The sequence below is a fragment of the Dryobates pubescens genome, chromosome 2 (assembly GCF_014839835.1).
Source record: "Dryobates pubescens isolate bDryPub1 chromosome 2, bDryPub1.pri, whole genome shotgun sequence".
NCBI lineage: Eukaryota > Metazoa > Chordata > Aves > Piciformes > Picidae > Dryobates > Dryobates pubescens.
Genome location: NC_071613.1, coordinates 29,732,393 through 29,745,656, shown reverse-complemented (window position 1 = coordinate 29,745,656; position 13,264 = coordinate 29,732,393). Strand labels below are relative to the sequence as shown.

The window sequence follows — 13,264 nt, the reverse complement described above, 5'->3', positions numbered from 1 at the left end:
GTTCTGAGAAGGGTATATTGGGTGCTTGAGAAGTTGTCTTTTGCTTTCCAACTTTTCAAATGCAGCAAACTGGAGCACGGAGATACAGGCTAGGGTGAAACACAGGGAGATGCTGCAAAATGCATCAGCCGGCGTTGCAATTAACGTTCAGTGTGTTTTTAGCAAGAAGGGTCGGCTAGTGCTGCAGTGCTCATACAAGTTTGCAGCCCCAAGCGCTGGGTTTCCGTAGCTATAAGCACCTTCCAAAACAGAGGTCTGCAGCTCGGTTTCTCGTCAAAAAAAAAAAAAAAAAAAAAAAAAAAGAAAATGGCCCCATAGACAGAAGAGTCTGTTCGCTCTCTACTGGATTTGTGAATTATTTGTGAAATGCCTCTGCTTTGTGACAGGCTCATCTAAAGTACTTTAGGAAACGTCTTAAATCTGTTTCCGAGGGTCAAAGACCTGTTGATAATTATTCCTGGTCATTAGGACAATTGCTCCCCCGCAGGTTCTGTCTCCGGGTTTCTTAAGCCCCTCAATTAGCAGTGAAGATTAAAGAAGCACGTTTTGCGTCTGGGACGAAGGGGAGACGGCGAATCGATAGCGCTGGATCCAGGGCTGGCTTGAGGGGAAGGGAACACCAGCTGCCGGCAGGGCCGAAACGGCATTTTCCGGGTTGCCGACCCTGGCTGGGCGTAACGAGCCCGGTCGGTACCACTGGACGCCCCAGCGCTCCCGCGGCGGCCTGGGAAGGGGAAAGTCACAGGCAGGCGGCCGGACCGGGCTGAGCTGAGCCTCCCGGCCCGCGGACTGCCCGAGTCGGTAGGGAGTGCCCGGCGCAGCCCATACCGACAGCCGCTGCAAATCGGCGAACTGCGTTTCTGCCCCTGTTTACCTAATTCAACAAATCAGCATTGCAAATAGTCAGTCTCGCTGTAAACAAACGAACACAACCCCTTCCACCTTCCCCAGGAACCCCTCGAGGTAAGTAAAGAATCCGTGTCCTTTTTTTATTCCAATTTTATTCTACAAATAATAAGTGTTGCACCTTTCATGAGCTATCCGAATAAAACAATAATCCCATAGGAATTACGTACACTAAGAAAAAAAAAATATAATCACATTTAAGGAGAAATGCAACATTCAACCAAATGTTCAACACTATGTTGCTGCCAAAGGATGTATGTTTTTCTAAAATCCCAGTGTGCATTACACCATAATATACAGGATTACAAACAAAATTACAGTACAGATTGATTCCAGTTGAACCAGCGTTACATTTCAAACAGCACTTATTCTGGACTGCATTGTACATGCAATAGCTATTGTTCTAATTACGGATTAAATGGTTTGAATTTGTTTCAAGCTACTGTACTAATCGACTACAATAGGTATATAGCCCGACTTTAACAACCTGATTAGTTTTAGGTTCCGATTTATAAAATGAGCATATGACAACCACGGATTGTGTGAACGTGTATAAAATCATGCATTTATATCGCCTGGAAACATCAACATCTTCAAGTTCTCTTAAAAAAAAAAAATCACGGAATGTCAAAGGGTTCAAAGACTAAAAAGAAACAGTGCAAATTGTATGTGATCGTCAAGCAGCTTTCGATTTAAAAAGGTGTTGGCATTTGCTTATAATCTTTATATACAAGTTTGTGCAAGTTATGTGTTGAATTGATATGTTTTAATAGAAAATAAGTCTCTTATTCTTATATCTTCTCAAGACCTAGGGGATCTGGTTCTTGTAGGGGAGAAAACATACAAAACAAACAGACAAAAAAAAGGACACAAAAAAAAAAAAAAAAAAAAAAGGATACTTTTATGGGAAAAGAAATTGCCCGGACTGTTCAGGGTGGTTGGGTTTTTTTTGTTTTGTTTGTTTCCTTCTTCAACTATTTGAAAGGAAAGAAGCGCTAAGGCAACATAACTTCTCTAAGCACTTTTCTGCTGGTTAAAATTAGTTAAATTATTTTGTATAAATTAGATATAATTCTACCTTTCCAGTATGTATAAAAATTGATGAAGCTGCATGGTTTAAAATAGGAAATTCACGTTATAAAAAGTCATTAAAAATTCTGTACAAAATCACAACAAAATAATTCAGCATGGGAAAGGTAACAAGTAGTAAAACGTTGGTTGAAAAATATAGATTTCATATATATTTTGTAATTGGCCCATCGCTAGTTTAAAAATTGCATAGATCCTAATTATTGCTTGTGATTTTGTTATCCCGATCAGGTAATTGACGCGATCCTAGTGGCCCTACCCCAGATTTACAGCGGAAGCAAGACAGCCGGTGAGTGGGGACGCGACGGCCCTGAAGGCAGCGGCGGAACCCGCCGGGCTGCCCCCTGTAAACAAGGCAGTGACCGCCGGCGGGCGGCCGTGGCTCGGCTTTCCCCCTCTCCTTCCCGCGACTGGGGAAGGCTCAGTCGTGGAAGATGGCGTTGAGCTGAGCGCTGAGGACGCGCTCGTGGTGGGGGTGACCCTCGTAGGGCGCCAGGCCGTCGACCGGGATCTCGCAACGTGAGGCGGCGGCCGGGAAGATGGCGGCGTGGGCGGGAGCGGCGGCCAGCGCGGCGGCGGCGGGGTAGTGCATGGTGAAGGCGTAAGTCTTGTCGAAGTCGGCGGCCGGCTCGTGCTTGAAGGAGAAGTTTCCGTTGACGCTGAGGGGCGGGCTGAGCGGCCCGTCGAAGGCGGGGCTGGCGCCCTCAGCCAGGCCGCTCTCGAAGAACGGCTCGAGCGCGGCGCCGTACGCGTGTGGCGGCTTGATGTGGAAGAGGTGGGAGCTGTCCATGGTGCCGTAGGGCGGGCTAGGGAGCCCCGGCGACTGGTAGGGGTAGGGGTGGGCCGGGAAGGGCGCGCCCGCCGCCGCCACGTGGGGCGGCACCTCCTGGCTCTGCTCAGGGAGGAAAGTCCGCGGGTTGAGCTGCAGGCAGCCGGCCACCAGGTTGGTGGTGGGCTGCGACAGGCCCTTGCAGAGGGTTTGCACGAAGGAGACAAGATCGGGGCTTTTGCCTGAACGCAGTATCTCGGAGAGCGCCCAGATGTAGTTCTTGGCCAGGCGCAGGGTCTCGATCTTGGAGAGCTTCTGTGTCTTAGAGTAGCAGGGCACCACCTTCCGCAGGTTGTCCAGAGCTGCGTTCAGGCCATGCATGCGGTTGCGCTCCCGGGCGTTGGCCTTCATGCGCCGCAGCTTGAACCGTTCCATGCGTGCCTTGGTCATCTTCTTCTTTTTGGGGCCCCGCCTCTTGGGCTTTTGGTCGTCGTCCTCCTCCTCCTCCTCTTCTTCCTCCTCTTCGTCCAAGTCATCCTCCTCGTCCTCCTCCTCACCATTCCGCAGCGAGTCCTCCTCGGCCTCGCCGTGCAGACCCTCCAGATCCTCTTCCTTCTTGTCCATCTCGTGCTCCTCGTCCTGAGAGCTGAGGCACTCGTCCGTCCAGCTGGGGGGACCCTGGGGCTGGGGCTCGCCCATCAGCCCGCTTTCGCTGTACGACTTGGTCATGGTGAGCCTCTGTGTCGCGGAGGAGACAGAAAAGAGACGGATCAGCACCCAGACCAGCGACCACAGCCCCACGAGCCCCGCTCCCCGCAACCCTTCCCGCGGGAAGCCCCGGCTTCCCCCTCCATGCCAGCGCAAACTTTTGTCTCCGCGGTCCTGCCTTGTAATTAAGCTGACATATGTTCAAATGCCATTATGTAACTCGCTGATATTAACGGGGAATATAAGCAGATTACATGTGCGGGAGGCAGCCCGGGCAGCACGACACGGGCAGGCCAAGCAGTTTGTCTTAGAAGTCCCCAAATGCTTTTGCCACATAGGGGAGGGGACACACAAGACACAGGGACGGATAGCCGCCCGTGACGCTTGTCTCCGCCGCTCTCCCCGACTCCCCATCCCTGCCGCACCGCCCCGACGGGCGCCGTGGCACCTGCTCCCGCAACTGCTCAACCTTTGCCCGGCAAACCACCTCCGGTCTCGACAGAACTGCCACTAGGTGCCCGCGGCGAACGGCGGCGCTGTGTGGCCCCCGCTCACGGTAACAGGTGCGGGACTGGCCCACGCGTTGTATCCGTCACCCCCTCCGACGCGGGCGGACATCGTCCCCCCGCTTCCCACGGACTTTCCTGACGGGTTTCGACCATCCCCCAGTCACACCTGGCAAACTGGTGAGGAACAATGCCCCCCCTGTGGTGGGACCGTGGCGATCGCACTCCGCAGAAGAGGGGGAGCTTGATACTAGGGCATGCATAGATGGAAGCAAATACACACGTAGAATAGGTGCATATAGATGGACGTACACGTATATATTTATATTTGTAGGGATGCACATATATATTTACATATATATGCATACACACACACATATAAGCGTGTATGGATGAACACAGGTGTGTGTACACACCGCTGCCTGTACAAACGGGCAGGAACAACTGCCGGTTCCCGCGGCTGCAAGCAACAATATAAACGGAAGGCGCTCCGCCAGCGGCAGGTCCCACCCGCCCCGACCCCACAGGCTGCACTCCTACCCCGACAACCGCCGTTAGCCCCTGTCGCGCGGTGGGGGTGCGGGGGGAAGGAAGCCGTTTTCCCGTTACCTCCGTTGCTCAGCCTCTCCTGCGCGGTGGCGGGCTCATAACCCTAGCGCAGCTCTCCGTGCGAGGGCGCCGCGCCTGTTTTTTTTTTTTCCCGAGGTTGTACAGTGCCGGACTTCCCCGTTATATAGCGAGACGAGGATGCGCGGCGGGGGGCCGGCACCGGGACCTGGCTACCGCGGCGACCGACACCGCCCCATGCGCCTGAGCCCCGCCCCGAGCCCCGCCCCACCCGCCGGCCGGCACGCGCCATATGGCCGCCCACGTCAGGCGCGGCGTCGCTTCCCCTCCCCACGTGACACCCCTTATTTGTATGCGGCCGCGCGCCCGCCCGTTGAGCCGCCACGCCCTTTGTGGCCCGCCGGGCTCCGCCATCTGTCACCGGGCGGCCCCCTCCTCCCCCCTCCCCGCCCCCCCGGCGGCGGCTGGCCCGGTGAGCTGCAGAGCCCCGCGTCTGGCCCGCCACGGGGCTGCCTGCCTCGACCCACGGAGCCGCATTGTTCCTATTGTTCAGGGTGCCCCCACCGCCACCCCTTAGCCCCCTTAGCAGCACCTAACGAGCACCTCCGATCCCCAGAGCCTTCCTGTCCCCTGCTCCTCCACAGCCACACATAACTCCTGCCCCCACCATGGCTTTCTCCGGTGCTGGGAGAAACGGAGTCCTGGGGCTGCTGTTCCCCCCCGGACTGTCCTGCCTTCTGGAGCAAACTGTTTCGCTTTCCATGGGTTTTCGTTGGAAATACCGTCCGTTAACAGGGAGTTTGAAAGAATAGCGCTGAGCGACGGCAGCAAAGTGTTTAAACACCTCGGCGGAGTTTGCAAACGCCGCCGAATTTGTGAGGTGCGTTTTAAGGAGGGAGATAGACCCCCAGCACCACTACACGGGAAGCTTTGCTACTGGCAGGCGCTGTCCGGACATTCAATCAATTAACGGGGGGGGAAATCATGTATTTTCTCTTCACGCGGCTTTAAGTGCGAAGCCGCTAATTCCGTCCTGTGGAGACAGATTCGAAAGATACTTTTCCAGGTCGGGTTATTTTTAAAATTATTCTCTCCTATTCATGACCTACATAGCCCTAGGGCTGGCGTGGCGGCGGGAAGGGACTCCGGGGGATGTTTGCCATCTCGATAATCGAAATACGAAGCAACCGGACGCGTTTTGCTACTTCCAAGCTGTCCCGTTCTCCCTGTGAAGCGAGGAGCGGCAGTGCGGCTTGTGCCGCCGGGTAGAACTAGCGGGGCTGGAGCAGGGCACTGGCGGGTCACCGGCTGCTGCGGCCCTTCACTGGTCGGTAGGGCGATGCCAGGGCCTGCCCACCTAACAGCAGCCTCTGTCCGCGGCGAGCCCCTCTCTGCCCGCAGAGGTGCCCCCGAACCAGGGACCAGGAAGATGCCTGCGCAACGGGAGGCTAGGCAAGGCTTCTTACAGGGACGACTGCCCCTTCAGGAGTACGGCCCCGTTAACGGGGCTGCTAAAGCGGCGGCGTTTTGGAAAAGGTGATGTTTGAACAGGTTTTGAGAGCCAAGGAGAGGGATGGGTCTGGTCCAGCCATGTCTCGGTTGTAGGAGAATATTACCCATGTTTGGATGGGACTTGCTGAGAATACACCCGAGAGTGTGGGGTGCTGGGCAGAAACACCGGGAGGAGGGCACTGGCAGCAAGCTGAATCTCGGCAAGCCCTGAAAGCTTTGGGGTGCTCGTGTGCCTTTGAGTGTACAGTCATCTTCCCCGGGAGCAAAACAAAAGTCAACAAATTATCGATCAGCAGATAGACAAATGCAGAGTCGGACAGGCGGGCTTTAAGCCTGCCGAGCTCGGTGCTAGGGGCCGGTCTTGCCCCAGACGGCGCTGGGCCAGGGGACACGCGTGACCGTGGGGGAGCCTGGCTAGCAGGTACGGACTGCTCCTCGGTGCAGGCCGTCGGGCAGGTTGTTCCATGTGCCGCGGGGCTCTCCGCCACGCCGGCTTCATCCTTCCCGCTCCTCTCGCCCCTCCGGTACCGCTTCTCCTTCCCTTCTCCCAGACAGCCGGCTCTGCTTTAACCCGCTTGGGACACCCCCTGCCTCTATGACTCCAGTTCTCACTTCTCCGGCCTCTCTTCTTCCCCCAGCCGCATGATTTTATCGTTCCAAGCATGTATTTTTTTTTTTTTCCTCCCTGACCTACAGACTCTACAGACTCCTCCTTCTCCATCTGGCTTCTGTTTATTTTTCGTCCCGAATCCTTTTTCTTCTTTTTATTTTTTATCACATTTTTCTTTTCTTTTCTTTTTTTCCCCTCATTCTCTCTTTCCTTCTTCCCCCCCCCATTTCTCCTCTCTCTCCCTGCCTCCTTCCCCTCTCCCTTTCTTCCTCCCCCCCGCGGCGCGGCACGCGAACCGCACGCGTCCCAACAAAGCTAGGGCCAGGCCTGGCCCAGCCCCCCTTTCCCCACCGCCTCTCGCCTCATCTGCTCCCACCTCCCAGCCCTGGCAGCAGGGGAAACGTCGGGGCCGGCTGGGGCCCGGATCGGCGAGCTTGGAACGTCGTCGGGGCTGAGCCCAGGCCCAGGTGGGCGGCCGGGGAAGGGAGCTCGCTGAGCGGGAGCAATGCAGTGGAAACGGCTTACAGTTGTCCGGAGCGCTCCTGAGGAAATCTCTTGGGTTTGCGGCATTATCTTAATTAAGATAATTGATTCATATTGCACCTGCGAGAGTGCGGGAAAGGGATGCCTCCCCAAATAGCTTAAAGCTATTGGAAGGAGGAAGCCACGCTTATCATTTAGTGAGTGATTTACTACCCGGGCAGCCCGAGCTGTTCGGGCTCCCTCCTTCTACTGTAACGTTTCTTGCTCCCTTCTCTTCCAACAGGGAGCCCAAACGAGGTAACAATAAAAATAGTAATAATTAAAAAAAAAAAAAAAAAAAAAAAAAAAAAAAGGACACTATTACTACCCGCTCCTCCTGTCCCCTCAGCCCTGCATGGCCCCTCCATCACCTACACGGCGGGGCCGGGACCGTCTGCATAGGGCGGGCCAACTGGGGTTCGAGGGCCCGAGCCCATCGCGGGGCTCCCTCGCTCGCCCCTCTTCCAGAAGGAGTGGCCGGGAGGAGGGCATCCAGCCCGCGCGCTGCCCGGAGAGCTCCGGGCAATTATCAGCTCGTTGCGGCTGCCTCGGCTCCGCAATCATCGGCGGAGGGCAACTCTCTTCAACACCACTCTGGCACCGACTTGGTGCCGCGCTGTGTCTGCACCACTCTTCCCAGCGTTTCTTTAGGATACGTGTACAGATGGGCTTGAAACTGGTACGGATGATTAAGGTGCCTTTTCTACTATTTTTTTCTCTTAAGGCTCAGTGTATTAATTTTATTGAGCCTTTCTCCGTTAGATAAATGCTGTTGTTGTTTTAATTCTATAAATGTAAACTTCTATTTAGTTAATGGAAAATACATCACCACCGAGGTAATTATCAGCATTTTAAATTACTCTTTTAGTCAAGTGCCCACAATTATGAAATCACAATAGATTTAAAATATAATTCAAATTGATTAAAAAAAACCCCAAACAAAACATGTCAGAGAAGTACCATTAAAGCAAATGTCTAAATTGTATTGGTAATTAGTAGGCCAGCTACTGCCTGAGCTAGAGTCTAAATAACGCCAGCAGTCTTTGCTATCAGTGTCAAACCAACCCTGTTATTAGGAAAAAGGATTCTTATCAGAAGGGATTTAGATGCTGTTGTAACTGCAAAATCTAATTATTTTTGATCCAGACATTTACCCCCAGAGTCCCACCTTTTTTAAATAAAGTGTTTTCTTTCCTCTTGAACAAATGCATTTCCATTTGAATTAAATATTGATAATTTGACCTTTTAGTTCCTTTAACTAATCAAAAGGAAAAAAAAATATCCAAATGTAGATCCTAGTGCCTTGCCCTAGTGGGTCTTTCCACTTGAATAGACACTGAGATTAAATGAGTCGAACTTCCTCTTTCATTGCACTCTCTTTACACTAATTGCTTATGCAAAAATGCAGATTTGTATTAATTAGTAACTCCACTGATTAGTTCGGTGGTATTTTCATGTAATAAATCATCCTGCAGACACAATTTTTGGCACATCCCCAGTAGTGGCTCAGGATGCAATAAGTTTTCCATATTAAATAAAATCTTAGCCTAAATCTACCTTTTCGTTGCAGGTACACTGTGTACCACCTGCTGTACGCACCTGCTACGGGAAATTACCGTCTGTCCCTGGCAAGCCTCTTTCCTTTCCTTGATAATGCACTCCTCTTCACAGGGTGTAGGCTTTAAAATGGGAAGCATGAATCACAGAATCAAAGAACGAAAGAAACATGATGTTATTTTTAACCTTTTAAAATCAATAATGCTCATTTTTAAAGGGATGAAAACTATGTAAGATATATCAGATGTAGATTTTTATCTTTCTTTCCGATACCTGGACACAATCTCCTTTTACAGCACTATTCACTGCATGTCCAAATTATTTTGTAACCTAATTCCAAACTATTTTGTAACCTAGTTCCTAATCAATCTCACTGTCTGTTCTTAATTATCATGCATAAAAGTCGTTGGGGTGTTTGGTTTTTTTGTTTGTTTTTGTAATTTCTTTCTCATTCCTTGAGCTGCAGAGACCGAACTCTTGCAAATGTGACACTTGCTAACCAGAGTTTCTATATTAGTCAGGCACAGAGGCCTCAGCAGCAAGACTACATAGTATCTGCAATGGTATCTACATAGTATCTGCAATGGTATCTACATAGTACTGGAAAGTCTCTGCTTGACCATACCATGAAATCACTATAAAAATCTCTCCACATCACACAGGGGCTGATGTGTCCAATATCTTAGATCTACAGCTTAAAAACCTTCCCCAATTCTTTAAAAAATAATTCTTGATAATAACTTTTGTACCTGTTTCCCTCAGACAAAGTTATCTATACGTCACACCTTTTCCTCAAGCAAGTCAGCATAATATATCAGTATGGTACAAACCACAGCAAATAATGTCCTAGTACAGTACTTGGCAAAAAGAATAAGAGGCTCCAAGGCAGTATAAAGGATGATGACACTGGTGTAGTTTCTTCATAGCTGACACTTTTGGGGGAAAATCCTGAAAAACCTTTGCCTCTCTGCTGCCAAGATTCTCCCTTGTGTAAACAGGACTGCCACTTTCACAGACAAACTTGCAGGACCCAGCCTTTGGCCCTCAGTCTAAGCAGTGCAGTGGGGTGGAAAAGCAGCAAACACAGGTGCCAGCAGATTATCCAAAGCTTTGCTGAGATTAAAATCTTGTCTCAATATGAATTATTGCATATTCTCTAAATAGAAATCTCCTTAGTGGTGGCTTTAAAAGGTCTGCTTTTGTTTTTCTCTGAGAGAAAATGATGACTGAACTCCAGGCTATGCACATAACAGCTTACACATTTGTTCCCTATGGCTGTGGAATCTGAATATTTTGCAAATGTTTTGCAGTTCCTTGCAAAGATTTTGGTTCTGTTAGCATTCCTTTATTGAAGAAAGCAAGCAAAAGTAAAGGTACTCTTATAGGGTTACACAAAACCTGATCCTGATTAATTTCAGAACATGATTACTTGTTTTAGCAATATCCTGAGAACAAAACAAGGAAGGGTAAATCAATGATCCACAGGGATGGAAAAAGAGATTCGAATAATCATTAAATCTTATTACATAATGTGGCTTTATTTTTACCTCTCAGAGTGAGTTCACACCTGGTCTGTGCTTTAAGTGCTCCACAGTGAGCTGGGAATGATGAAGAATCATTTTCCATCACAGTACTGCAAAACTTCTACAGCAGTAGAACAAAACTAGTCAACTGAAACCTTTGCTAAGCATTTCAAGTGTATATGGGAATATTTTTCATTATATACAGCACCACAATTTCAATGCTTGCCTTCCTCTGCCATTCCTGTCATCACTCCAAGTTTACCCCCATGACTGCCACTGTTGTTTCACAACGGTGTAGGAAATGCCCAAGAGCATGTATTATCATATGTCTGCTTTTCAGAAATGCTCCTGGGCTGTTAACTATCCCAGCTATGAGTGTTCTTTCCCCAACACTCCACCAACAGTTACGTGCTCTTTCTCTTTGTCTCAAGGTGGTGTTTCAACTTCTTATCCAAAAGGACAGCACAAGCATCAGATAATACACATTTCTTGTCTTCTTTCATTCCAGAGATTCATTGAAGAAATGGTACCTCATCATCTCGCTCTCCTTTCAGTTCCTGCAGAGAGCACGTTTGATCCTCCTCCATTGGCTGGGGGAAATCTTAACATTCACCTCAATGTGTTACAAACATTTTAAGGCCATAGGACTGAGACCAAACACAACACAGACATAAAGAGCCGACAGTCACATTCCAAGGACTTTAAAAGGCAAGTGTCCATTAATATAAAAAATATGTCTGCAATACCAAATATTCTTATTATGATCTTTCAGTAGGGATGATGCAAGAGTCCAAGCACTACAGGCTTGCAAACCTTGTTCAGGTGCTCCATGTAGGAGAAGTGATGACCACTGACTAAATAATTGTGGGAGAGGGGCAGGTGAAGTGGGAAAAAAGAGTAGATAGGGAATGATTCACGCTGTAGCCTGCCAGGTGCCCTTTGGAGGAAGGCTGGCCTTAGTGGAGTTATGGCACAAGCAGCCAATTATGCAGCAGCTAAGGATGTTCTAGCTGGAGTCATCTTACAGGCAGAGGTCCTGAATGCAGAGCTTTAGCCCAAGACTCTAGGAGAGAAGGTTTCTGAAGTACTGGGGCTGAAGGTATATGCCACGATGTACATATACTTCCTTCACATGCCCAATTAGACCTTTTGTATTCATCTACAGTAACTCTTTCCCAGGAAGACATTGCTCTTTGTTAGCCCTCTTCTGAGTGCAGAGAAAAGTATGTCCTGAAAACCTGTAGCCCTTTCATTCAGCTTGGTCCTTCAGTCAGATTTTTTTCTCACTGCTGAACCTAGGTTTATGTGGATCCCCAAGAGAGAGGGAACATGCTGGTAAATCACTGTTTCCACCACAACTGAGCTCCAGTTACATGCCACTATGATAATATAAATATTTACTCATTTTTGTCCCTTTTCACCCTTGTAAGAAGATAAGGACATCTGTCCCTTTGTTAGTAGTCTATTGTCAGTTTGCTTGAGTGTCCACTTATTTATGTTCATTTGTACAAGAACACATAAATAGCCCTCCTTCTCCACTGTTTTGTAGAACATAGTCACTGCTGAGAGTAGGTGTTAAACCTACTCTCCTGATGGAATTGAAGTATTCTCATTCAGTCACTCTTCTGGTAGCTTGCAGAACTGTATTTGAGATTATGAAATATAAAGTAGTGGGTAATGAATCTATGATTTTTGCATTTCTTTACATTTTTCCTGGCATTTCATGCTGTGGCATTTAGCAGAGTCTTGTTAGCAACACAGAAACACTCAAAACCAACAGCAGAGCAATGGAGAATGAGACCTAGCATCTTTTAAAGTTGAAGGAGAAATATAGAGCACATAGTTAAGAGGCAGTTTTAAAAGATCTTTTTCAAATATCATTTGTAGTTCCTCTGTATCCATGTCATATTTAGGTAGATGCTCTCTGTCAGTAAATAGAAGGACTACATATTCCTTCCAAAATTAAATTAAAGCCTAAAGTTATCCTTGTTGATTTTGATTTAGATGAAGAAGTCCCTTCAGAACTGGAAAGCAACTCACTTGGTGTTTGTTTTCTTTTTTAACTACAGGAAGGTGCAAGGTTCACAATATCAAGAATCTCTGTCTCTGAGAAATCTACATTTCTAGAATGAATTATGCTTGAAAAGGATAAAATACAGGTGTAATCATAGACCCTTGGCAGTTTCAGTTGGTGTCAAGCATATAATCAAGTTCAAAGATCATTCATAGTTCATTTCATCTAGTGTATATCTACACAAGTAGTTACAAGTTTCTTGTATCTCTTTGTTTTCAAATTATCTGTTTAAATGCTGGGGCAGCTCATTCAATGGCTGATGTGAGCAAATGTGTTTAAGAGCTGTGAAGTGGAAGGAGCAATGATGCAGAGCCTGGTCTTGCTGTCAATTGGACAGCACTGTTGCATTCCCACTCTTTGGTTAAAGGCTTCATTTGGAGAAAATCAGCCAAAATGTGACAGTTTAGATGCACACTTACTGTCAAGCATGTATCTCAATAAACCCAGTGTGATTACTTGGACATCTTATAGCTTGTGGGTTTACAGGTGGTTGTTCACACCAAGTTGGAAGGAACTCTACAAAAGGATTCACTAAGTGATACTTGGAAAGTCTTTCTCAGGATTCATCACTTCTGACACAGGACTTCTTTTATCTTTGCAGCAAACTTCTCTTTTCAAGGTGCAGCCATAAGTTTAATACACAAATCACTTTCAACCATCAGAGTGTTGTTTCCAACAATCTTAATGCAAATATTTAACTACAAAATTTAGTATTTTCTATGAATCCTTTCTATAAACAGAAGACAAACTTCCTTTCCTTAAATGCCTAGAATTTAAAAGTAAACCTTATGTTAAAACACAATGAACTTAAGCAAGGCTTTTTGTTTATTTCTTTTGTTTCTAGTTCACTGCAATAGAACACATCTTCATTTCTTTGCAGTAAGATGCAAACTGGAGATGTTATTGACCATGATGTGAGAT

General features: G+C 48.2%; 1 protein-coding gene across 1 annotated transcript; it reads right to left on the bottom strand.

Moving 5' to 3' along the window:
* Positions 1-1,812: 1,812 nt before the first annotated feature.
* On the bottom strand, positions 1,813-4,720 carry NEUROD1 (neuronal differentiation 1). The gene is made up of 2 exons (XM_054173892.1): positions 4,588-4,720; positions 1,813-3,502 (listed from the first exon to the last, which is right to left on the bottom strand). The coding sequence occupies exon 2, from the start codon at positions 3,491-3,493 to the stop codon at positions 2,417-2,419; it is 1,077 nt and encodes a 358-aa protein (XP_054029867.1). The 5' UTR covers positions 3,494-3,502; positions 4,588-4,720; the 3' UTR covers positions 1,813-2,416.
* Positions 4,721-13,264: the final 8,544 nt, after the last annotated feature.

Excerpts from the sequence above, each read along its gene's own strand:
- NEUROD1 (XM_054173892.1), bottom strand. The coding sequence starts at position 3,493 with ATGACCAAGTCGTACAGCGAAAGCGGGCTGATGGGCGAGCCCCAGCCC.